The sequence below is a fragment of the Thamnophis sirtalis genome, unplaced genomic scaffold, assembly GCF_051295495.1.
Source record: "Thamnophis sirtalis isolate CommonGarterSnake01/CBP01778 unplaced genomic scaffold, rThaSir2_p1.2 scaffold_5, whole genome shotgun sequence".
Lineage (NCBI taxonomy): Eukaryota > Metazoa > Chordata > Lepidosauria > Squamata > Natricidae > Thamnophis > Thamnophis sirtalis.
The window spans coordinates 117,043,902-117,069,866 of NW_028261385.1; the positions used below are offsets into that span (position 1 = coordinate 117,043,902).

At 38.9% G+C, this 25,965-nt stretch overlaps 1 protein-coding gene across 2 annotated transcripts in view; it reads right to left on the reverse strand.

Annotated features, from left to right (window-relative positions):
- ITSN2 (intersectin 2) overlaps positions 1-25,965 on the reverse strand; it is a 76,009-nt gene that overhangs the window by 31,550 nt on the left and 18,494 nt on the right. The window contains exons 4-17 of one of the 2 annotated variants that reach the window (XM_087716718.1): positions 25,465-25,528; positions 23,190-23,353; positions 22,414-22,596; positions 21,753-21,849; positions 21,378-21,520; positions 19,630-19,693; positions 16,828-16,965; positions 16,654-16,733; positions 13,645-13,907; positions 12,857-13,006; positions 11,362-11,502; positions 8,098-8,185; positions 6,632-6,771; positions 3,912-3,992 (exon numbers count right to left, since the gene is read on the reverse strand). In XM_087716718.1, the coding sequence (XP_087572844.1) occupies positions 3,912-3,992; positions 6,632-6,771; positions 8,098-8,185; positions 11,362-11,502; positions 12,857-13,006; positions 13,645-13,907; positions 16,654-16,733; positions 16,828-16,965; positions 19,630-19,693; positions 21,378-21,520; positions 21,753-21,849; positions 22,414-22,596; positions 23,190-23,353; positions 25,465-25,528 (1,796 nt within the window). The remainder of the gene's footprint in view (positions 1-3,911; positions 3,993-6,631; positions 6,772-8,097; positions 8,186-11,361; positions 11,503-12,856; positions 13,007-13,644; positions 13,908-16,653; positions 16,734-16,827; positions 16,966-19,629; positions 19,694-21,377; positions 21,521-21,752; positions 21,850-22,413; positions 22,597-23,189; positions 23,354-25,464; positions 25,529-25,965) is intronic. The other variant, XM_087716719.1, reaches the window with a different exon arrangement.

The window sequence follows — 25,965 nt, forward strand, 5'->3', positions numbered from 1 at the left end:
GAAAGGAAGGCACTACAGAGAGTGATCAATTCGGCACAAGAAACCATTGGTTGCCCTCTGGCACCACTGGATGACTTCGCCAGATCTCGCTGCTTTTGCAGAGTAAGGAAGATACTCAGAGATGATTCACACCCTGGTCAGTGTCTCTTTGCACGTCTACCATCAGGCAGAAGACATCAAAGTATAGCCAGCCGAACAAACAGGTTTAAAGATAGTTTCTATCCTTGGGCTGTGAGACTTTTAAATACAACCACAATCACTCCATGCATATGCTAGTTTTTTTTCTTTTTCTTTCTTTTTTCGTTTCTGTTATACTTTTGAACCAATGAGGTTAAAACCAATTTCGTTGTATTTAAGTACGATGACAATAAAGATTATACTTCCTTCCTTCCTTATTTCATACAATGAAGGGGCTGACTGTATGACAGAGTTATTGATATTCTGAGTTTTTTTTAAATAATATCCAATATCACAAACATAACACAGAAAGTCTCTGAACAGAAACCAGTAACTGAATTGTTCATATCTATTTCCCTCTACATTTCTGAATCTGTCATCACATTCTTCAATGTACTTTTCAAATGGTTCTTTTCAGTCCCTCACTTTTCTCTAATAATTATTGAAGAAAAAATAAATGAATGTTTTCATACTTAGGTGACATGCTTTGCTGAAATCAGTTAATCTTCAAATCAGGTTTGCTTTAGTTATGTAATGTTTCACACTCAGCACCATTAAGTAGACAGGACCAAGAAATCGCCCCTAGTTGTCTATTCATGGATCTTGCATATCTTGGTGCAAAGTTATTCACTTTGCTTGCTAAATTCATTAACAACATGCATATTGTTGGGTGTATTTCTCGTCCCAATTTTTTTTCTGATTCAATGAGAGAACTATTAATTCTACTTATATTTAAGTAGTTTTCCATAAGGTAATGGGAAATTTTCCAAGCAAAGGTTCTCCATCAACCAAGAGTGGGGAAAAAAAACCTACTGTATCTACATAGTCTCCATAATTTCCATAAATTGTAAACTATAGCACTAGTTTGGGATGGAATTACTGGAAGAAATCATAAAACTTTAATGTGAAACACCAATGTGTAGAAGGCTCCTCAAAGATTCTCAAGACCTTTTGGTATCTTATACTTTGTCTGAATAATGAGAGACTCTTTATAAATAATCCTATTTAATTCAGTGTTAGAAGGTTGCATGCCAATTACTTGAGTTGGGTAGAATGTTTCTGCCAGTTTTGGCTAAGTCACTTTCTTGCAATTACCCTATATACTGACATAACAATGTCATTATTAAATTGAGTACCGAACATTAAACTGTTTTAGTACACATCAGCCGTATGATTATCAAGTAACTTTATTATACTATTGGACATTGTCAGCAAATGTCAAACCAATTGTTAAACGATCAAGATAAATTGCAAAATCTGGGAGTTACTTTGGTATAGTGGCTAAGATGCTAGACTAGAAACTAAGACATTGGAGGGAGTTCCAGTCCTTCCTTAAGCACAGAAACTGGCTGAATGACTGAGCCAATATCTGTCTCTCAGGCCAATCCACCTGACTGGGTTGTTGTGAGGAAAACAGGAAGAAGACACATTAGGAATGTCACTTTGAACTGTACAAAATAAAAACAATCTTGTATTTATCCTTTGCTCTTACTTTCAGACCATTGCTTCATGGTTCAGGCCCAAATCAAGTGCCAGGTCAAGTTTTCAAAAATTGTGCTTGCACATATACAGAAGAACATTCCTTACATATCCAGCATGTACCTAGCTGCCTTTCTCCATCATACATGTAGGAAAAGTTAGATTGCTTCCCACCTTCCAAAACTGCTTTGTTGCAGAAACAGTGGAAACTATAAGATACCCCTTGTTTCAAATATGTCTCTTTTTATATTACCAATGGCACAAGAAAAAAGGACCTCAGCCTGGAAAAATTCCCATCCCATTATAAATAAGTGCCCCTCAGGCAGGACACCCTTTCCACAGTGTTATAGACTAGCACAATCCTATCTTATTCTTGTTATATGGAGTTATTGTTCTGAGTCTTCTGGATGTACTTTGATACTAAATAGACAGATAGAATATTCTTTCCCATGCCCAAAGGCCAGTGATGTTTCTTAATGATCTTGCACCCAGACTAGGTTACAACATTAATGCTAGTGAAGCATTGAAGCACTCACACTGATGATGTTACCTAGTTTGGGTAGTGAAACATCAGAGAGTACCAAAACATTGCACTTTTTGAAAGCAGCCACAAAACTTTAAAACAAACTGGAATTAAAATGACAGGAAACAAATCCTGTGATGGATGCCAACTCTATTCACACATTATATTGACAATATGAGGAATTCATATATTTGTTCATCTTCTTATATAATCTATTTATCATAAATACTATGCAACATTCCAAAAACAATAAGTTGACCAGTTACTCTGTGACTAAAGTATGAATATTGGTATTTCTCAGGATACTCTGTGACTGTTCTCAAAGGGATTATTTGTGAATGAATGATTACACAAAGAACAGCTTCATAAAGACAAATGAAAGTAAGAATCCACAACGTTCAACTGGATAATCTATGATTTTAAGCAAATACCATTTTTTTTGGTAAAAAACATTTATTAACATATTTATTAGCACGGCTAATGACAATTATCAACATCACTGTCTGTATGCCCTGCATTTCAGTTCTCCTTGACTTCTCTGTTTTATAATTCCCTTGGTTCTTTTTCAGAATAATATTCAGTGCATGTTTTGAAGCAATGATTTATAAAATCTCATACCACACTATTGTTTTGCTACAAAAGACCAATACTGTTATATTTCCACGTCAACAGCTCTGGAAATGCTTTCTTCTCTTTGATCTAAGGGGAAACTGGAAAAAGATGAAGGCAATATATGGCAGCCTGTATGCAAGTACCAGAGCAATTGTCACATTGTGATCGTGGAAAAGCCAAACAAAGACGATCCTATGTATAGCATGTTCAGCAGCAGTTGTGGTGGGATGGAACTTGGATCCAAAGGGGTAATCAAATGGGTTTCTGAAAACAGTCTAAAGATATAATCTATGGGAGAACAAAGATCTTAAAATTTTTACTCTGAAAAATATAAAGCTTGCCTTAGTGATACTCTAATTGGCAGTTGGTTTGTTATAAAAAGCCAAACATATGGGAGAACAAGTCAATATGTAATGGGCTTTGTAATTTCACAAGTTTTTTCTCCCAGGAATATATAGTCTTGAGATTTTATGATCTGAATCCAACTTCCTTTGATTTTATAACTATTGGTATCTAAAAAGAAAGTAGCAGGCCATTTTCTTCAAGTGTAACTCAGAACGCTAGCTAATTTATTATTTTTTCTGTCAATGTTCTTGAGGCAAAAGCAAGCATTTATATTTATCAGTGGATTTTTGTTGGTCTGGGGAGAAGTAGAGATTGTTTTTCACAAAATGTTTTTTTTTAACTTATTCTGGGAATTCTGGCCTTACACTTTTCCTTCGTTATACATATAATAGACAAGTATTTTTCTATGATTAAAATAGACAAAATAATAACAATCTTTTTACAGATAGGACTTGGTTTCAGATAAACTGGTAAAGAGTAATCCATCCACCAAACACTATGTGAGTTTGAAGGATTTTGCTTAAAAGCAGTGACATGAGGATTGTTCCTACCCTTTCCCATAATTGAAAGTATTTAGTTAGTGGACAGAATTTAAAAGCAAGCAGAAGGCAAATAAAATCTGTTACTGCAATAGAGCACCAAATTATTGCATAGGAAAATATTTCAAGTGCTATAGAAATGCAAATTATTTTTTAAAAACACACACACGCGCGCACACACACACAAAACATGGAAATTATTAGAAGCAAAAAAAGGCCAAAGATTAGAAAATAACCTTAAGTAAGAGGAAGAGGTTGTTGAGACAGCTTAGCAGATATAAAAGGCACTGAAGAATAGAAGCATCCATAGTCTCACACTGTAAGATAAGGCAGATAAAAAGCAGTTAAACTTTTCACTTGGATTGTTGTGAAGGTGGAGAATTTAAGGGTTATGACAAGGAATTGGAATAATTAATCTAGCAATCAAAGTTCTGATTCAACTCTCATCATATCTACCCATAGGGGTAGAGGGGTGAATGAGAGTGTGAGAGAGAGAGTCTTCTATAGCTAAAATTAGTAATATTAATGGTTCATAAATCGGATCAACAATAAACTGTTGTCCTCTGCAATGTTCCTATTCAGCCATCGCTTCTTCTGCTGCATAGGTCATTCCATTTCTATTCTCATTTCCCACAATAAGTGAAGCATGCCATAGAATGCATAAACAATTTGGGGAATCTTCAACTGTTGATCCCTTTGATGCTTGAGATAAAGTGGTGTTATTTTGTAATATAAGGATTGGTACTTGGGATACACATCTTTCTACAGTATTTGCATGTAAGCTCTACAGTGAAAACAGGCAGTACAATGGATTTGGCCTCATCGAAGCAATAAAAAAAAGCAGGGTATTCATTTATATTTGTTGCTCTACCCCTTGACTTAGACAGAACAGACAGGTCAGGAACTATGGTCCAATCCTCTTGACTACAGCATTTCATGAAACAGATCAAACAGCTGCTCCTTTACAATCTCCTTTAAGTTGCCCTGTTCTACAGCATATATGATTCACAGGTAGACCTTCCTTAATGACTGCCATGTTTAGTAATCATTCAAAGATACAACGGTTCTGACAAAGTAGTTTTACAATCAGTATTTCCACTTGCAATCCTTGTAGCACCCCCACAGTCATGTGATCGCTGTTTCAGCACTTTTACATCAGACGAGTATTTATGACTGCTGCAGCATCCCAAAGTTATAGGATCATCATTCCAAAAAGCAGAGTCATTGGAAAGCAATAAAACCGCAAGTCACAGTCTTGTGATGTCTCATTTAACAACTGTGACAGGAGTGAGATTGTTAGTCTGTGGCAGTCACATGGTTACTTGTTTAATGATTGGGTTGTTAGTGTTTGTCCTATTATAGTCATTAAGCAAGGACTACTTATAGTTGGCTAGGCTAAGCCTCCAATGTTAATCAGTCACAAAGAGCTCAGTTATGTAACTGAGAAGAGAAAGCCACTTCTTCTATGTCACCTGCCTATGCTGTCCACTTAGAAAAGGGGAGAAAACAAGAAAGTAAAGAATGGAAAGTGATGGCAGCACTGACTTTTCCCTTTGTTACATTTACAGGCATACTCTGTTATCTATCAGCTGCATGGAAAGGTTTCAGACACATATTGTTAAGTAGGAAATTACTAATCACCGCACTCCCAAGATTATCTTAAACACAAAAAATTATAGCTTTGCCAGCCCTCCATATTCTAATTAATATGCATGTATATGTATCTAGAATATGTTTTATAATTTAAACACAAATATGTTGCAATGTAGCATGGACGACTGTCACTAAATTACTTATACATCTCATTTGAGCCAAGGTGGCGCAGTGGTTAAATGCAGCACTGCAGGCTACTGCTAGATCAGCAGGTCAGCGGTTCAAATCTCACCGGCTCAGGGTTGACTCAGCCTTCCATCCTTCCGAGGTGGGTAAAATGAGGACCCAGATTGTTGGGGGCAATATGCTGACTCTCTGTAAACCGCTTAGAGAGGCCTGAAAGGCCTATGAAGCGGTATATAAGTCTACTGCTATTGCTATTGCTATTTGCTGCCCAGGATTTGACAGTTGAAGGACAATTTCAAGTCCTCCATTCATAACCTTTGATTCTGAAAGAGATTTGAATCAGGCTCTCTGTCATGCTGCAATCATGGCTTTTGATAGATGACAGAAAACAGTAAATGAAAGAAGACATTACTACTAAGTAATCCAGGTAAGGAAGATTTCAGGTGTAGCTTAAGCCCTTGCTTCTGCATTTTGAAAACACACTTCTATTTCAGGAAAGAGGTTGAGTGGAGAACCTAACTGCCAATAAAAAGAACATGGAATAGGTTCTTTGTTTAGAAGTAAGCTTAGTAATTGCAGTTTGTACACATTTTTGGTTTTCTCACACTTTTCAAGCTTTTTGTTTTCTCCATATTTCCCCTTATCTGCATATTCCCAATTTTCATTGTGGCTGAATGGATGGAAAATAGATGGTGTAATATTAATTTCACTTGCACCAAGAAACTGCTTTGGTGTATCTTAAATAATGAACATATTGAGTGAAATAGCTGGCCTTTTGTTCTTATTCCATTATATATAAGCTTTTATTAATTAGGAAAAAGAGTATTTACAAATCTTATTTTCATCTATTTTCCTATGCCAAGGTTCACTTTCATTATTTTAGTGGATGTTACTTTGAATAATATTAATTTACCCTACAATATGCAAAATAATACCCATGTGAATCTTGGTGTAAATGGGTCAAACTGCAAAATGCTGGTACTAATTCTTTTTAAAATCAAATTGGAGATTTAATGGGCAAGCATTTGAGTATCATCAACGAATTGCATTTTTATGAGATCTCATGAACAGAAGATACCACATAGGGCTTGATTGGTTAAAGGAACAAATTGAAAAGAAAGTTTTGCTACATAAACAATTTTAGATGTTTAAATAAAAGGCTACAACAAAATTGTACCTCGAGCTGCTTATTAAAAATATCAATTTCTGACAGCTTGGAAGTGGTTTCTTCTTGTAGTGTATCTAGTTGTTCCTGAAGTTTTTGGCATAATTCTTCTTTTTCTGATGATTTCTTCTGCAATGAATTTAGATGTGTATCTGCAAATGAAAGACCAAATATTTAATATTTACAGGTGAAACTCAAAAATCGCGCAAAAGTTCATTTATTTCAGCAACTTAAAAGGTGAAACTAATATATGACTCATTACATGCAAAACAAGATAATTCAAGCCGTGATTTGGCTGGTGAGGCAGCAATTTTTTTAGACTTGTGGACTTCAACTCCCAGAATTCCACAGCCAGGCATGCTCAGTTCCGATTTAAAGCGACAGCATTCGTTTTTCTCCTTTGCTAAATAAGTTTCCTTCATTCTTTTTCTTTTTCTTCTCCCTTCCCCTCCTTCCTCCCTCCCTCCCTCAAACACACACACACACACACACACACACACACACACACACACACACACACACAGACAGACACACAGAAGTTAGATTGGACTATCTCTCCTATTCCCTTCCCTCTCTCATTCAAACAAACTCTCTTTCAAACACACACAAACACACACACACACACACAATGTTGGATTGGAGGGAATCAGGGAAACCACAGGAGGAGGCAGGAAGCCAGTCAAAAAGCCATACTGGAGCACACACACACTTTCCCCCAGCCCCGGAAGGATCCAGCCCAGCTTCACTGATTACAGGTTTGAAAAGACAACGTGGCTCTGCCTGAAATCAAACTACACTTGGGGAGGGGGAGCACTTCCCTCCAGCCTTTGCCCAAAGCCCCGCACCAGGAGGATGAAGTTTGAATTCCTCCCCCTCCCTCCGACCCACACATACCTTTTCCAGCTGTTTCAGAGAGGATTTCAGACGTGCCTCACCTATGTCAGGAATTTTTTGGCTTTTAACCCTTGCTTAACTTTACTCGAGTGATCATAAAACGCCAGACTAGATGAGGCACGTTGTTCTCCCACCTCCTCCTGTAGAGGGCACTTTTTAAGAGGCTTTTTTAAACAGTTAAGCACTAAGCAGAGTCATCCATGTTGACTCAGGCAGCAACTAGCTCAGCCTGACCTCAGCTCTTGCCTTTTTCCTTTTCCTTTTTTTTCTTTTTATGATGACAGTGGTGAGGCTCTGTCTCCACTGACTGCACATCCCTGCACTCACATATCTATATATTGTATTTACTTAATTTATTAATATTTTAGTCTTTGACTAACTATAGGAGACATCTGCCTTAAACAGACAGATTGCTACGCAGAGTGGGTGATGTCATTCACAGTAAAAGGAATGGGAAAATTTTCTGAGAGACTGAAAAGGGCATCTCAGAACTCCTTTTCCAATGTACCTCATGTGAGGGAGGAAAACACTCCTGAATGAATGTACTCTTACAAACATGTACACATAAGGCCAATGATACTTACCAAAAGAGTTACTAATCTTGCTGTGATTTATTTTCTCACTCAACTGTTGTTTCTCAGGAACAAGAGCAATCAGCTTATTCTGATATTCCTGTAGAGTTGAGGGTGGTATATTTTAGAAAAGTATTACCAGCACAATGTGTTTGACATAATCTGATAATATAAATGAAAGCATAGAGGTAAGAAAAAACACTCCTGCACATATTTAGTGGCTTCCAAAGTACCCTCCAAGTGACTATGGCTCAAATTTTCAATGTTTCTTGATAAATTAATAGGGTAAAATGGGTTCTTTAAGTATCAGACTCATATCAATTTTGCACCTTAAAATCCACAATCTGAGAAATGCCCAATTCTTTTGTGTGAATTCTTAAAGTCCTCATTTACCTATTATAATGATTCCATTTTAGTCATCCCATGACCCCTGAAGCCAAAACATTTCCAAAAATATGTGCCCTTTGGATGAAACAAAACAAAACAAAACCTATTTCTGATGTAGCTGGATATATTCTGGTATTGAGAATATATCTTCAATAATAAAAAAATGGAGTAATAATGCACCTCAAGGGTCAGTAATCCTTATATACGGAATGTGTCATTTATAACATTTTGCATCATGAATGGATGAATGAAATCACCAACATTTCATGACACCCTGTCAAACAATGTCTTTGCTTTGTGATGTTGGTCAGATAAAAGACATGTCTTCCACTACCTCATTTACAACGAAATGAGGACCAAATTATTGATGGTAAGTGAACTCAAGGGCTCAGATCTTGAAAATCTTCTTGCTGTTGTGGATTGGTTCTCAACTATCAACAACCAAGTTGCTAGTTTTGCTCTGCTGTCATTTAAACTTAGAAATACTTAATTTCTTAATTGTAGCTCTGGGTTTATCTTGCTATAACTTTTTTATATCTAATACTCTTTTTATTACTTTATTTTACAATATTATAATTTACATCACTACTGTTTTATTGTTTTTATGGCATGGCACATGTAATGATCTATAGTTACAAGAATAAATTTACTTACTAACTTTTCATGAATTAAGCATGCATCAACAAAGACATTTTGGAAGATTGGGATATCTCACAATTTTTCAAAAATCTAATTTTATGTTCTCTTTTAATGCTGCAGAAGACCAAACAAAGCAAGCAGTCCTGTTTTAGAGAACAGTATGCCAAAACAAGCTCCAATGCCCTGCCACATGCCAACACAGATGTACATATACAAATAATGAGCTCTAGGGCATATATTCTATAGTTTAAACTCATTTTGACATATTTTAAAATGTCTTCTTCAATGTCTAGTCGCATTCATTTGGGCAAGATCAAGGAAGTAGGAACTACACACATTTCAATAAGTTATTTTTAATGTTAGTCTCATTCATAGTGAGTTCATTAAAGTAAAGTTTCTTTCAATAATTTGAAAAGCTTATTTCCAGGTTTCTTGTCTCTAGGATTGAGTTCCAGTTTATGAGATAACCTCCAAATAATTTGTCTTCTGCTTTTGATTTTTTTGTGCCTTCCCTTGTTCCATTTTCTTTTCCAGTTTCATCACAATCTCTCACATTTGTCAACAAAATAAAATGGTCACTTAGTTGTAATTAGGAATAAAGACACAAGGAATTAGAAGGAATGCTTGAGTGTGTTGGTAGGGGTCATGTATATGGATACTATTGTATGCAGATAATGCCATGTTGCCATCTGAGAATTTCAATGTTCTTAACAAATATGACACAGATTACATGATGTGATAATTCCCAAAGACTAGAGGTTGCATTTAATAGAGAAATCACATAAACACAAGTTGTACATGAATGGTGACAACTTAGATCAAAAGAATGAACTTGTGTATCTTGGTAGAATGTTAATTAAAAATGTGAAAATGGATGAAGAAAATGATTTCTTCTTTTATCTAACCTCCTGCTTTAATTTCTTTTGAGTACTATTTCTTATTCCTTTTTTGCAGTTTGTTTAATATTGCTTACCCCAAGAGTTTGGTGGCTCACAAGGTTAGAATGCTGGGCTGACAATTGGCAGCCTGCATTCAAGACCCATTACTGTTGCGGGGCGGGATTAGCTCCCATCACACAATCCAGCTCCTACCAACCCAGCAGTTCAAAAGCAGACAACAGCAAGAAAATAAATGAGTACCACTTTGGTGGGTTCATGGGAACCAAAAAGGATTCCCCAATTGGGTGTCCCCCGAGCAACTGTGATGTCACTGGCAAATCCTTTCACCATGGAAGCCCTTTGGTGCTTCTGACATTGAAGTATTAGCATTACCCCAAAAGAGATAAGTATGGGTGCACTCACACACTTGTCTATGCATACCTCTCATTTGCTACAACAGTTCCCCACCCTTCACTATATGAATTATATATTTTATCTCTCTACCTCTACCTATCCAGTCCCAACTAAAATAATTTTTCTTTGTGCTTTTTGCAGTTTTCTTCATGTGGTTTTACAGAGTGGTTTGCCATTGTCTCCTTCCTAGCGCTGAAAGAAAGTGACTGGCCTAAGGTCACCAGCTGGCTTTGTACCTATGGCTGTATCACTGTCTCCTGATTTCTAGCCTGGTGCTATACTACATCAAAATGACTCTCAAAACCTTATAGCATATTTTTAAAAAGAAATGGTTGTGCTACATTCTTGTTTTCCTTATTTGCTTTGTATAGTTTTTGTGGTTATGATCTGCAACTGACATGAAAGGAAAACGAATCTCTTAAAAATCTTGAAATTGTCATAAATTCAACTTCTTTGTTAAGAAAGCTGGATAAACATTCCTGCTTAGGGAAGATCTTAGGAGCCTCTGATATCTTCTGGGCTGATTATCAGTGATTCATATTGTCCCTGCTCTGTAGACTGTCTGTCTCTGTGTGCTTGAAGCAGCAGTCAGAGATCAGGAATCATAAGAACCTAATTTGTCAGGCTTCTCAAACATTTTGTATTAGGGCTGAGAGTAGGAATGAGGAACCTGCTGTCCAGAACCTAATTTCAAAGAAGGTGCAAGGTCTCAATTCTGATATTGGACTACAGTAATCTGTTCCTTCCAGAGAACCGAACTGTGCATATGAAAATGAAAAAACAAAAAGAGAATGGATAGCAGAGGACAGGCAATCTTCTGAAGAAAAACAACAACAAAGAAACTTGGGGACACTCAGGACTGTAGCCTTAATAGACAAGTAAGTTCAACGTTTTTCCCTTCTCTGCATTGACCATCATTTGTGGGAATGAATTCCAGATGTATCAAAATATCACATACTTGAAGCTGTTGTTCCAATTGCTTGAGTTCAATAATTCCCATATCACATTTCTTTTCTAGATTGGCAAACTCATTTTTATGCTTTTGTTTTCTGTTACGAACATCTTCTAGTCTTCCAGAGATCTGTTGGTGTTTGTCATTCTGTATTAAGAAACATTTTAAAAAATTACATCAATAAAGTACACAAATTTCTTGACCTATAATTATTCATTACTTCTTTAGGATTTAATCCAAACATGCAAACAAAGCATGTGTGATTGAGACATAAAAGTAAAAGTTAAGGAGAATTCTCTTAAGAGTTCTGTCTACCAGGTTCCTCCACTGAGTAGCAGTTAAAGACTAGACGCTGGGCAACTTGGATAGGTATTAGGATGGATATGCTATACATGAATGCAATGACCAGATGCTCCATTTAGCAATTCATTAATTCTTAATATAAGTTAGCTACATACAGGGACAATGCAGGGATTCTGTTGGCATACTATCCACTCTTTTGTAACTATATTACTCTTTTTAGCAAGATAATCTCAGGGACAATTTGGACTATCTTTGCTGAGTAATTTCAACATCCGCAGTGAGGATGGTTCAGTACTTTATATCCCCAATCCAACTACACAATTATCTCAATTAATATTTAGACTGCAGGGAACTGGATGATCTGTTAAGATGATCTATTCTAAGCACCTGACAGATCACTGTTTAGTGAATGACTTCAAAAAAATTTTTCTACCACTTCTTGTAGACAAAACTGTAAAATTCTGACCAATCTATGAAAGACGAAAAGTATGTAGGTGATTTATTTGTGGGCTAATCCCATGCTATTAAAATATATTTCTTTTGGCACTCCTCTCTCCACTTAGCCAGAGTTTTTAAGGTGAACTAATAATTTCAGTTGTTTTTAATTGAAAGGGTGTAAATGGAATAATACGAGAAATAACAGCACTATGCTTCAAAGAAATGAATAAATAAAACATAGTTGAAGAAATACTAACCAAGGTTTTTCCCTCCTACATAATTACTACCTGTGTTTCCCTGAAAATAAGACCAGGTCTTAAATTAATTTTTGCTCCAAAAAATGCATTTGGGCTTATTTTGGGGAAAATACGGTACTAAATGTGCCTGTCTAGTTGATGATCTTAACTGTGGATTATTTTTGGGGTAAGGCTTAAATTACCAGTATCCTGAAAAATCATGCTAGGGTTTATTTTCCAGTTGGGTCTTATTTTCGGGGAAACGGGGTATATATAGTTCCATACAGCTGAAAGCTTCTTTAAATCTGCTGATGCTGCCCTTTAGTTGTTTTGCCTCTATAAATGACTACTCTTAACTTCAATATGAGAAGTGAGGAAATGACACCATAGAAGCAAAAAAAAATCTTCAATTTATTTACAATTAAAGCAATTAGACAAAAGAGATATAGAAGTCACAGGAAAACAACTGAGTTAAAACAGAATGTTTACTTGTAATGCTATACTTTGTGCATTATGTAACTCACCAGTGCATCAAGTTCAAGATTAAGACTCTTTTTTTTAGAAGATAATTTCACAATTTCCTCCTGTTCTCTATTACGTTGTTTAAGAAGGTCTTGACGACGAATCCTCTCCCATTCAAGCCGTCTTTGACGCTCAAGTTCTTGTTTAGCTGCCTGAAAATAAAATACCTAAATTATCAGCTTCAATGCTTATGTAATAATAGAACAATTAATAATATTATATTCATTTATTGTTTTAATTAAAGACAGTAATTCAGAACCTTGGGAAAAAAGGTTTAGATAAAAATAATGCATATTAAAAAAAACTAGCATGTAACATAAATATTCTTGTACATTCTATATATAATTTTCAGAAAAGCTTCCATGCATATCTTTTGCAGCAAAATCAACACAATGTTCTTTGACCTTATGAAGAATAATGGAGGCATAATAATGGAATACTATCCATTTTTTAAAACTTAAAAATGAAGGTATTTGTTATTCATAAAATGCAACTTTTGTATTTATTCCAATCAATGCTCAGGTTCACAAAGTGCACCCTAAGAAATTTAGACTATCATTTACTTTAATGACCACTTATTTGAATGAAAACTACCTGCTTAAATTAGAATTCAGAATAAAAGATAAAATATAAAATAATCCCAGTTTCTTAGCTATTAATACAGAAATATTTTCTAAAAGAGAACACTTAAAGTAAAGAGCCCTAAACTCTCCCAGGAATAGTTTTACTTAACTAACAAATTGAAATAAACTTTCCAAAGGTTAAATCCTAAAACAATTAGAAAAACAACCTCTCGTCTTTCAATCTCTCTTTTCCGTTCTTCCTCTCTTTGTTTCTCCATCTCTTGTTGTTTTTCCAAGCGCCTTTCTAGCTCAAGTTGTTTCTTCTGCTCCAGTTCCTTCCGCTCCCTTTCTCTTCGCTCCTTTTCTTCTCTTTCCTTCTGTGCTTTACGCTCCATCTCTCTTTGCTGCTGCTCAAGGAGCATTTGGCGCCGTTTCTCCAGCTCCAGGTTGCCTCTTTCATAGTTTGCCTTCCTCTTATCCTCAAAGGTAACTAGATTAAAGAACAGTGAATGGCACTGAACTATAAACACTGATCAGGTCATATTCTTCTCAATTATTTTTAAGAGATGGATTATGTTAGAAACCATCCAATAACCAAAGGAAGACTAATGAAGGTACATTTAATTTATTTGGGAGGCTTTTCAAATCTCAAGGTCTTTATGTACCCTGCTGCTACTGCTGCAGTATTCTGTCCAGGTTCAACTGCCTTTACTGCTATTTCTCACCTTTTTTATTGTAGAAAAAGGATGGCTCTAATCAGAATGTACCTGAGCCGCACAATGCAATAATGAAATGCTTAGGGTTGTAATTCAGAAAGCAGCTTCCAAAGCAAGGTCAACTAAATACATCTCAAATAAGAGATATAATTAATATAATTAAACTACTAATATTTTTTTCAAAAATATTATCCCATATTCAGAGGTGGGTTGCTCCCAGTTCGGCCCGGTTTGGCCGAATCAGTAGTGGTAATTGGGCCTTGGTTGCAGAACCAGTAGTGACAGTTGGCTGGCCACACCTCCGAACTGGCCCGCTCTGATGTTTACCCTGCCTTGCCTTCGCCATGTGCATCCACAGAACTGCCTCCTCCTGCCTACACAGGTAAGCATTTGAGCTAGCCTAGCCCCCCCCCCCACTGGCCAGCATCTTCCGAAGCTGCTGTCACTGCAGCTGCGGCGGGGACAGCATGCTGGAGAGGGCAGTGGTGGCAGGAGAGGGCAGCATCCCAAGTCCCAGAGCGAGAAACTGGAAGAGATGCCTCCCTTGCGCTCTGCTCGCTCCCCGCTGCAAATGTCTGGGTTCGCCAAGGAGCTGCTCGGCTTCATCAAATTCTTGCAATGGGTAAGTTGAGCGGCAGAGACAGGATGTGCCCAATCAAGCAATCAAGCAAGGACCGGGCGGCCTGAGGAGTGCAGAGTGAGGGAAAGCCATAAGTTTCCTAGAAGGAATTGAAGCATTCAACTTTGCAGCCCAGAGGCCACACCTGTGTTTAAATCTGGCGGGCGAGGGGGGGGGGAGAAAACAATGGGAAGGAAAGGGTGGGAGATAGGAAAAAATGCAGGCAGAGGCACTGGACTATGCAAGCAGGGTGGGAGGGAGGGAGGAAAGTTCACCTGATCTTGGCTCGGGACAAGGGGGGTGGAGGAAGAACCAGCTCCAACCCCAGAAAACACCCCAGGTTTGTTGCGGGCTGTGGGAAATCACAGAGCCCAGAGGTCAAAACTGTCCCAGCCTGAACCAGGGAGAAAGCACAGGAGACACAGTTGGTGAAATCTCCAGTCTTTACTTCTCTTTCACGGCCGGAACAGAGTGAACGTAAACACACCAAACACGTGCAAAGTCAGCGCTGGCAGTTGCTGCTTCCCAGCGCACTTTATGGCCTGGGCTTAGGCTATGCCCCTGACTGGGCGACCACACCCGCTGGCCAGCTGACATCCGGCCACACATAACTGGCACCCCCCCGTGAGTCAGAAAAGTCAGTAAAGTCTAGCAGGATCTAGGAAGCCTCAGCATGTCGGTAGAGAAGTACTGTTGGTGTCTGCAGGCTCTCACTTTACTCGCCGGCATGGCCCTGACGATCGGCTGCCCCCTGGCCACGTTCCAGACTCCACAGTTGACAAGCAGCGGCTCCTGAGCATGCTGCTGCTGCTGTGGATTGTGCTGCCATCTGTAAAAAGCTGCGAATTGGCTGGTGTGGGCACTGGGGAGCCGTCCACCAGCAAGACAGGGAAGCAGGCCCTGCACCGCATCCTGGCTCTGTGCTCTGCTCCACCCAAAGGCACAAGAACGGAACGTAAAAGGAGGAACCCAGAGTGGTATGGGGGTGCTACTCGTGACTGCAGGGCACAAGTGTGCGCATGTAATCCGGTGTCAAGTCGCACTGTGGGGCTCGCCATATCTGGGGCTGGAGGTAGTGAAGGGAGAGACATGGAGAGGTCCGTCTTGCTGGTGGACAGCTCCCCGGTGCCAACACCAGTCGATCCTCAGCTTTTTACAGGCGGCGACACAAGCTACAGCAGCGGCATGTTTGGGAGCGGCTGCTCATCAGCTGTGGAGTCTGGAATGTGGCCAGGGGGTGGCCGATTGTCAGGCCATGCCAATGAGTAAAGTGAGAGCCTACAGACACCGATGGCGCTTCTCTACCGGTGGGGTGGGGAGTTTTGACATCTGGGCTTTGCGATTTCCAATGGCCCCTGCCATGCCTGGGGGTGTTGGGGGTGTGTGTTGCAGTGGTTCTTCCTCCACCCCTTGTCCCAAGCCAGGGTCGGGTGAACTTTCCTCCCTCGCGCCCACCTTGCTTCCACAGTCCAGCACCTCCGCCTTCATTTTTTCCTATCTCCCACCCTTCTTTGTTCTCTCCGCCCCTCGCCCTCCAAATTTATAAACATAGGAGTGGCCTCCAGGCTGCAAAGTTGAATGCTTCAATTCTTTCTAGGAAACTTATGGCTTTTCCAGACCCTAAATCCTCTGACGGTCTATTTTTGGGAGTTTTTCCCCACTCTTCGCTCTCCCCCTTTCTCTCTGTTGAAATCCCAAATTTTTTGCCACCATTTCTGTGGCCATGGCCTAGTGGTGGTGGTGGTCATGTGACTAAGTGTGCGTGAGTGATGTCAAGTTGGCCACGCCTACTCACTCACATGCCACCTCCCACCTAGCCACGCCCAAAGAACCGGTAGTAAAAAAAAAATGAAACCCACCCCTGCCCCTATTGTAATGCAGAAACAGAGGATCCCAGTTACCTGGAAGTTTTTGGGGAGGTTCCTCTTCTTGTTGATAAGCTGGCAGAGCACAGTTAATATTTTCCAAATGCTTTCCATTTCTAGGAGAAAAAGAAAACATAGTTGTTTTTTAAAATTTCAGTTCACTTAGCATTTTTCTGTAATTTTAATTACATGTCACCTTGTGTTAAGCACCTCAAAGAAGGGGGCACAAATTCAGGAGGCAGACTTAGTGGGAGTGGGTGCCCAGCTTTGGCTATATCAGTTAAGTGCATAGCTAAGATGAACTCCTCTGCTTTCAGCTGTCCATCACCATCAATGTCAGACAGAGACCTAGGAAAGACAGATCTGTGTTAAAAGAACCAAGGGAACTGGGGAGACCCATTTTGTTCTTTGCATGCAATGTCTCCAGAATATCTATAATGAAACAGGGACCAGCTTTGAAAAATCAGATACACACAAACAGTACCTAAAGGTAGTGTTAGGTAGGAAGAGGTAGGAAATCGGCAACTATAGTGTGTGAGCTGCTAAGAGTCACCCTGCAGGGGAGATGGGAAGAATAGAAATTTAATAAATAAAATTTAAAAAATATTGCTGAAAGACTGGTGCTGCTGTGAGTTGGCATTCATTATCATTCACAAGACAATGGCCTCCCTATTCTCTATAATTCATGTATTAGCAGATATCAATTTGGAGGACTCCAGATATAGTTCAGCTAGGATATGTGGTTATTTGCTATTGATTTTTTAACACCAAAAAGTCAACATTTGCTTAATTTTCTTATTAATATGATAATAACATTGTCTTCAATCTACTTTGAGATGTCTCTCTATAAAGCCCTAACAAGCCTGAGCTCCAAGGTAACTTTAGCAACAACTCCTCTAGTGAAACGCAGCTTGTCCTCCATTCTCATCCCAACACATTCCTTAAACATGGGAGGTAAAAAGAGTGGAAGTCTGAGAATCAACTTGTATTTCCTATGGTATGATTTGGTAAGGCTGCTAAAATGTAATGCTTTTATTATGATAATGTACTGTGGTTTTGTAATTATAATTGAAAATATTACCGTATATTTAATGGCTTATCTCTACTATCATGAAAGATGAATCATTTTACATTGAGCAGCACACAAGCTAAATGAATAAATGAATAATCTAGGGGGAAAATCAATACTCTCCTTTTGCAATCTAGGAATAATAGTACAATATTAAATGCATAATGACCTAGTCTGCACATGTAGTAAAGAAATAAAAAAGAAACATGCAGCAACAAAAAAGTAAACAGATTAGCAATCACATCCATAAGCAGGAATCCATCTAAGGCCATTTCCATAAATACAAAAGCAAAGAACACAGAATACAATGATGATGTTGTACAAGTACAAAATAATTCTATTCTTAATCGCTACAAGTTATTTGAAACACTAGCTACTACTAAGAAATACAGGGAAAGCATATTAGGAGTTGGTCAAGCAATCTCTGATTATTCTATCTGGAAAACTAAATCTGAGCTATTCAATCAACTTTAGTTAAAACAATTCTTGATTTACCATTATTTGTGGTTGTTGTAAAAGTAGGTAGTTACAGCCATAGAACTTTTCAAGAATTTGAAATAAAAATGTCAATCTACCGTGTTTCCCCGAAAATACGACAGGGTCTTATATTTTTTTGACTCATGAATATGGCCTTGGGCTTATTAAAGGGGAGGGCTTAGTGTTTTTGGGTTGCCGGACGACTGCTCCCTTGCAACCGGGCTCCCGAAGAGCCGGGCACAGCCTCAGGGTTGAATGGCTGTGTTGCGCTGTCGCAGCAGCAACACAGCAGCCATGAGGTGACCACACTTGCAAGCAGTTGCCCTGCAAGCCCTCTTTCCAGCCGGGCACAGCGCTGCTGACTGATCTAGCAGTACCCGGAAGGCACCAAGCAACGCGAGTGCCTGTTTGCCGCCCTCTGTCTCCCGTGGCTTGGTGCCTTCGGAATGCCTAGGTGAGTGAATGGGGCTTTGCATGGCTGGAGAGGGGGGTTGCATGAGCGGCTTTTCCGCTCCCTGCTCGTGTGACTCGCAGGCTCACGATGCCCTTGGCTAACTCTACAGTACCTGCAGAGCCACGACATCTTCACTGCTGGCGCCACCCGCCACTTGGTTTTTTTTTTCCGGCTTTCAAAGCATGGAAGACGGATGCTGCTCTGGGAGTACGCTCTATGGTTGTGGGCTGCAGAGCATACAACAATAGAGTGTACTCCCAGAGCGGCACCTGTCCTCTGTGCTTTGAAAGCCAAAAAAAAAAAAAAACCCCAAGCAGTGGACGGCGCCAGGAGCAGAGATGCCCTGGCTCTGCAGGTACGGTAGAGGGCATCATGAGCCTGTGAGTAGCACGAGCGGGGAGCGGAAAAGCCTCTCGCACAACCCCCCTCTCCAGTCATGCAGAGCCCCATTCACTCACCTAGGGGCATTCTGAAGGCGCCCAGCCGCGGGAGGCGGAAAACAGGTGCTTGCGTTGCTTGGTGCCTTCCGGGTACCGCTAGATCGGTCGGCGGCGCTGTGCCCAGCTGGAAAGGGGGGTTGCTAGGTGGCTGTTTGCGCGTGTGGTCACCTTATGGCTGTTGTGTTGCTTCTGCGACAGCGCAACATAGCCATTCAACCCTGAGGCTGTGCCCGGCTCTTCGGGAGCCTGCTTGCAAGAGAGTAGCTGTCTCTTCAGCTGGGCACAGCGCTGCTGACCAACCTAGCAGTACCCCAAAAGCACCAAGCAACGCAAGTGCCTTTGCCCCCCACCTCATTCCTGCGGCTTGGTGCCTTCGGGATACCGCTAGGTCGGCGAGCGGTGCTATGCCTGGCCGGAGTGGGGGGGATTGTCCAGGGGGCTTATTTTCGGGGGTGGGCTTATATTTTTGCCCACATGAAAAATGTGGCAAGGCTTTAGTTTCAGGACAGGTCGTATTTTCGGGAAACACGGTATTAAAAAAATTACAAACATGTATTTGTGAACAAACTTACCAGATAGTGGCTAACTGTGTCTGAGATAAGTTTGATTGTAGAAGAGCATTTCTTGCCTGAAATCCTTAATAAATCAAATGTAACAATTTACTACGCCCATTAACATGTAAAACCAGTTAGAGCTATGAACTAATGATCTATATTTTAAAACATTATAGAACTAATTTCATCCCAAAAAGCAATCTTATAAAAATCATTCTAAACATAATCAGTACTGGTAGCTCTCAACGTATGAGCAAAATTAGGACCAACAATCATAAGTTGAGTTGGACAGAGTTTTTATGATAATTTTTATGGCAGTCAAGTATGGCAGTCAAAGTTATCTTTGTTAAGATAATCTAGCTTTTCCAATGGGCATGTTTTGCTAGAAATCAGCAAAAAAAGGTCCCAAATCATGATCATTTGATCACAGGATGCTGCAGTGGTAAATGTGAGCTGACTGCCAAGAGCCCAGACTGCAATCACATAACTACACTACTCAAGAATCCAGGAAAACTGTGGCCCACAAACCTTGGGAGATATTGTAGATGCCCCTCCTTTCCTAATTATAAATTTTAATGTGCATAAGGCAAACAAGAATACAAATTACTATCATAATTATTACCATAATAATTTGTTAAAATTAAATTATATTAAATTTAGTTTTTGTCCCGACATAACCCTCAGGGGATAGTCTCTGGCAATCATTAAAAAGTCATGCATGGTAAATGGCCTGAAAAATATTGTAATTTATTAATAGCAATAGCACTTAAGACTTGTATATTGCTTCACAGTGCTTAACAGCCCGCTCCTAGCAGTTTAGAGAGTCAGCATATTGCCCCCAACAATCTGACTCCTCATTTTACTGACCTTGGAAGGACAGAAGGCTGTCAACTTTGAGCCAGTGAGAATGAAACTGCTGGCAGTCAGCAGAATTAGCCGACAATACTGCATTCTAACCACTGTGCCATCACATCTTGGCTCGTCATTTCTAATTTATACACTCATGAAAAACCACAGCATGTTTGCATGCATTTGATAATGGAGTATCACCCCAGCTAGGTTTGAGAACTAAGATTTCATTTTTGTTCAGCTCTTTAGTCTATAGTCCATGGCTGAGCAGGATGGAATCAGATGAATACTGGGAAACTCCCAGAAAATGCAGGGCTGTAGGTCTGTGGGGAATCGAAAAAATATTCCTGAAAGGATTTCAAACTATAGCCATTCTATGACTAACTATAGAGATACATCCATGAAGTCTCCAAATATTGCCCTTGACTTGAAGGAGATTCTATCTTATTTATTTCACAATATATAAAAAGTAGTCCCTTTGAAATGCTATTCATTTTAATCTGTATTGCAAAAATACAGAAAAATCATTTTGTTAATTAAAACTGGGATAATATGATGTGATGTGTAGGTGCTTTTAAAACAGGAAAAATAATTACCAAAAAAGAGTATTAATTGTAAAATAAATCATGTATTTTTATTGTTGAGAGCCTGTCTGGTGTAGTGGTTAAGGCACTATCTAGAAAGTAGGAGACTGTGAATTCTAGTCCCACTTTAGCCATGAAAGTCAACTGGGGTAAGCTTGAGCTTGTCACTTTCTTTCAGACTAGTCCACTTTACAGGGTTATTATTGTGGGGAAAACAGGAGGAGGAGGAGGATGTCTTGGATATGTTTGCTGCCTTGAGTTATTTGTAAAAATAACAGAGGGAGATATAAACAAATATAAACAAACAAACCCATCTTTAAATCCAGCACTAACCTGAAAGATATCCAGTCATTCCTTTATCAAGGTAATTAAATTTTTGCCTGTATTTTAATCTTGAAGCCTGAGGAACTGCCCAATCTGAAGATCCTGTCTTCGGTGAATTGCCAGTTAATGAGGTAGTAGAAGAAGAATTTGAACTGTAATATGTAATAACCAGAGTCGATTAAAAAAACAAACCCCTGTGTTTTTTAAAATTAACATTCTTCTTGTATTTTTCTGCATATTACTATTTTTTTCCAACCAACCTTCCCAAATATTACTACACTTCAGGTAAAAAAAGATTATAAAAAGAAATGGTCTTGTTGGAGGGGTGGGGAGAAATTAAGTCAATCAATTGATAATTAATATTTCACGTCTGAAGGTCCATACCTACTAGATCCTAAATCTATCAAGGACTGAGTTTTCTGGATGTTGGAACCACCAAATCCTCCTATCACGGGAGTGTATGAACTAGAATGAGGCAAAGCTGAAATAAGAGAAATGTTGAAATGGGTTAATAATTATTTGAGTCCTGGAAAGAAACATCATCATCTCTACTTGAAATTTTTTTTATCCTTGTTCCTGAACCCTGACTGACAGTATTGAAAAGGACAAAGGAGGTGTCCAACCTCAGCAACTTTAAGACAGACCTGGCTGTAGAAATCTGGGAGTTAAAGTCCACAAGTTTTAAAGTTGCCAAGATTGGACATCCCGTTATATAAAAACAGCAGAATGTATGCTTGCATTTCTTTTAGGTACATAGATCTGATTTTATGAAAATTTTTGGATTAGCTTTGAGAACCCCGCTGATTCCAATGCCTATTAGTCAAAACCTGAGGGAAGAACCTGGATGGGAAGGAGGGGTCCCTAAGCAAAATAACTGGTCTTTTGAGAACAGGAATTAGACTGGGAAATAAAATACTGTAAGTAATTAAAGCATCTGCAAAGCGAATCAAGCTGCCTCCCGGGTCAATGCAACATACTCAGAGAGCAAACCACCACCAACATCAGGCTGTCAAAACTGGAAACTTTCTGGCATGAGGGTACTCACTGGAAGAGTAGGACATAACTAATGGCTGAAGAAGGCCGGAGGTTCCATTTGGCAATGATGGAGGGCTGGCAGAAGGCAATAGTGGGGTCGAAATCACCATGGGAGAAATGGAAGGTACAGATGTCAGATTGGACATGGGAGCCAAAGGTGCTACTGTAGACAGATTTGGCATACTGCCCATACCTGAAGAAATTCAAGAGTCAATATAAATACACCAGTCCAAGACTATGGAATCCACCCCTTCTCTGAGATAGATGGCAGGCCCCATTTGCATATGTTTTCCTTTTGGAAAATGATTTTTATGAAACTGGCTGTCGACAGAGAATTCAAAAGGCTAGGCTAAACATTTCTTACTTTGATGGGATTTTTACGAGCATGCCTTTAATATTAAATTGTTTTAACAAATTACTATTGTCCTTTTATATATTTGTGTTCCACTAATAATGGACATTTGTATCTAACACCAGGACAGATATTGTAAAAACTAGTTTTAGTTAGGCATCTTACACTTGCACAAAGCATTATTTTCATTTGTTCCACCAAATGGCCAGAGTTTTCCCCTTCTGGATGGGAAAATTACCATGTCCAAACACTGGAAAGCAGCAGAATGAAAATAATATAATGGCCTGTTTTTATCATACCCAAAAAATAATCTTTAACTATATTTTCTTCATATAGTTTTAACAAATGTAATGCTTCTACAAATTTGCAGAGAACCATCCATCATTATCACCCGTTACAGACAGGGGCCAATCTCTAGATATTTGTATGATTACCAAAACGAGCAGACATCAAGGGAGAAAATGCTGGAGTCTGTTTCATGATTGGAGGGAGCACCATAGGCAAGGACTGGCCTTGCAGCTTTAGTTTGATGAGTTTCATAGCTATGGAGAACTCCAGCTGATCCATTTTCCCATCTTTATTCAGGTCACTGAGAGCCCTTTGAAACAAAGAAAATGCATACAAACTGAGTGTATGTATATATGTTCAATTGTTAGTGACAGTGGATATTACTGTGTCAATTACTCACAACTAACACAGCATGAAGTTTTTTCCCACTATTTCTAGCAATATCTGTTGCTGACCCCTTATCTCAAACAAGTCTCACAAGACTGTTTTTTTAGTAATCCTATTATGTAAAGCAGCCAATGGGCAAGAGTGAGAATTCAGCACACTGAAAATCATGACTTCAAAGGCTGTATTTGGTCATCGTCACCAAGTGCTATAACTATTAGGAAAAAGATACAAAAGTACATCCACATTCCTGACATCAAAACTCTTTCTTTACAAAGTATGCTTGGTAGAAAACTTACCAATCTGATAAACACTTAGCACCCCTCAAATGTTCTCTTTGTTAATAAACTTAAAAGAAAATGTAAAAGAAAATCCTTCTTAAAGGATGCATTTTCCAATCAGATTCTCATTTCTTATTTTCAGAAATGATACTAATGAATTCATTTTAAGAGTTCTGCCTTAATAGGATTGCTTTGCAGTAGAAATTTAAATTGTCAATATGCCATTTTAAAGATAATGCCAATCCATTGAGGACTTGTATATTGCACAGGTCAGAAGGAGGGTTGAGAAAATATCTACAGACCCCTCACATCCTGGACATAAATTGTTTCAACTCCTCTCTTCAGAATGCCTCTGCAAGGCATTGCATGCCAAAACAACTAGACACAGAGACAGTTTTTCCCTTGTGCCATTACTCAGCTGAAGACCTAAGTCCCACAGTACTGTCTTATGTCTTAGGATGTTTACCCATGTAATAGGGCGTTATATTTTTATTATCCTTCTCATCTTTTCTACTACCATCTATTATTCATATCATTATTATGATTATTATTACTTTGCTGCTTTGCATGTACACTGACAGTTTATGCACTGAAGACAAATTCCTTGTGTGTCTAATCACATTTGGCCAAATAAATTATCATTCTATTCTATTCTATTCTATTCTATTCTATTCTATGCTACACAAGTATTTGAGAAAAATAATTAAGAACAATATTTAGATAAAAAATGAGTGAATTCAGGATATATTCCTAAATACAATTGTTTGAAAATAATGTCCACTGAAAACAGAATCTACATTAATATGATTGCATGCTAAGGACACTTCCATCTTCTAATCTTCCCAATTCCAGTATAAAATGCACCAAAGATTGATCCAGCCTGTCTTGATTCCCTGTGAATTCAGACTGCCTTTCCTTCCTGGCAACTCTTCCAACTCATATAAGTAGTCCTTGAGTTATGACCATTTGTTCATTGACCTTGGAAAGTTCACTGGTGCTGCACATATGTGGTACTTATGGGGTCATGCGATTGCAACTCAGGTGCTTGGCAGTTTGTCCAAACTTACAACCTCAGGAGCATTTAAACTCCCCTCACTTGCCTATTTTCACTCCCACCTCTGTCCTTTTGGCCGCCCTGCCTTATGGCAAATGCCATGATTTTGGTTTCTGATAGTTGAGCCCTAGATGGTCTTCCTTCCAATACTGTGCTAATGCTGTCAGTTTTTTTTAAGACTAGTAGATATTCTTGAGAATATTGCTGCATTGTCTGCATAGAATAAAATAGATGTGTCTCCAACGTGTATGGGAAGTGAAAGTTTGTGTTGAGGAAATGGCCCGCCATGGAACTGATATAAAAGTTGAGTAGAAATGGGACCAATGTTCAGCCTTGTTTTACGCCTTTTGGTTAACAGTGGCAGCAGGGAATGCCAGGATTACCATTGCTAAGCAAAGCAGTCATGTGATGTTGTGGTTTACAACTGCATTGCTCAGCAGTTTAGTAAAGCAAAAGGCTGTGTAGTTTTTATGAGGAAAGGGGGTCAGTTTTGGAGAAAGCATCAACAGTTGTGAAATAGAAATTTCCATATACAGAAACAATAAGGATCCATTTAAAAAAATCATACAACTACAAGTTCCTGGTCATAACATTATTCAATGAGAGTAAGGAGGCTCATCTCATGCAATCATTGCAACAACATCTTTCTACAGCAGCCCTAGAATCTCTTAATATAATGAATTCACATAGTGAGATGCTCACCATATTTCAGCCAAAACAGGACTTGACAAACCTGACTGTAAAAAAAACATTCGTGCTTGATCACCTGTATGAAGAAAAGGAAGGGGACAGAAAAGGACATAAGAATGTATCTCCACACTCTCAGTTGGCAATTTTCTTTTTAAAGGACATACATTTTTAAAATAATTCTATCAAGATTCTAATGCATTTAATTACGGGATAGGATTTAAAATTTGCCAGGACTGAACCATTATAGTGTTATAACTGAAAAGGTAATTCATAATCTTAATCTTATCAGATTGAGTGTGTGTCTGAGGGTGGGGGGAGAGGGAGAGAGGGAGAAGGCAAAAGAACTAAAATGAGAAGCATACTGGATTGGGTAGGAACTCCAAAGCCTTTGAACTGGCAAGATGCCAGTTTAGTTTGAAGAATCATAGTCAACCAGAGGGAGAACGTGGATAAGGGATCAAGAAGATGAGATGACTGCTATTCAATGGCCATTTCTCTTCAGCATTTGTAGGT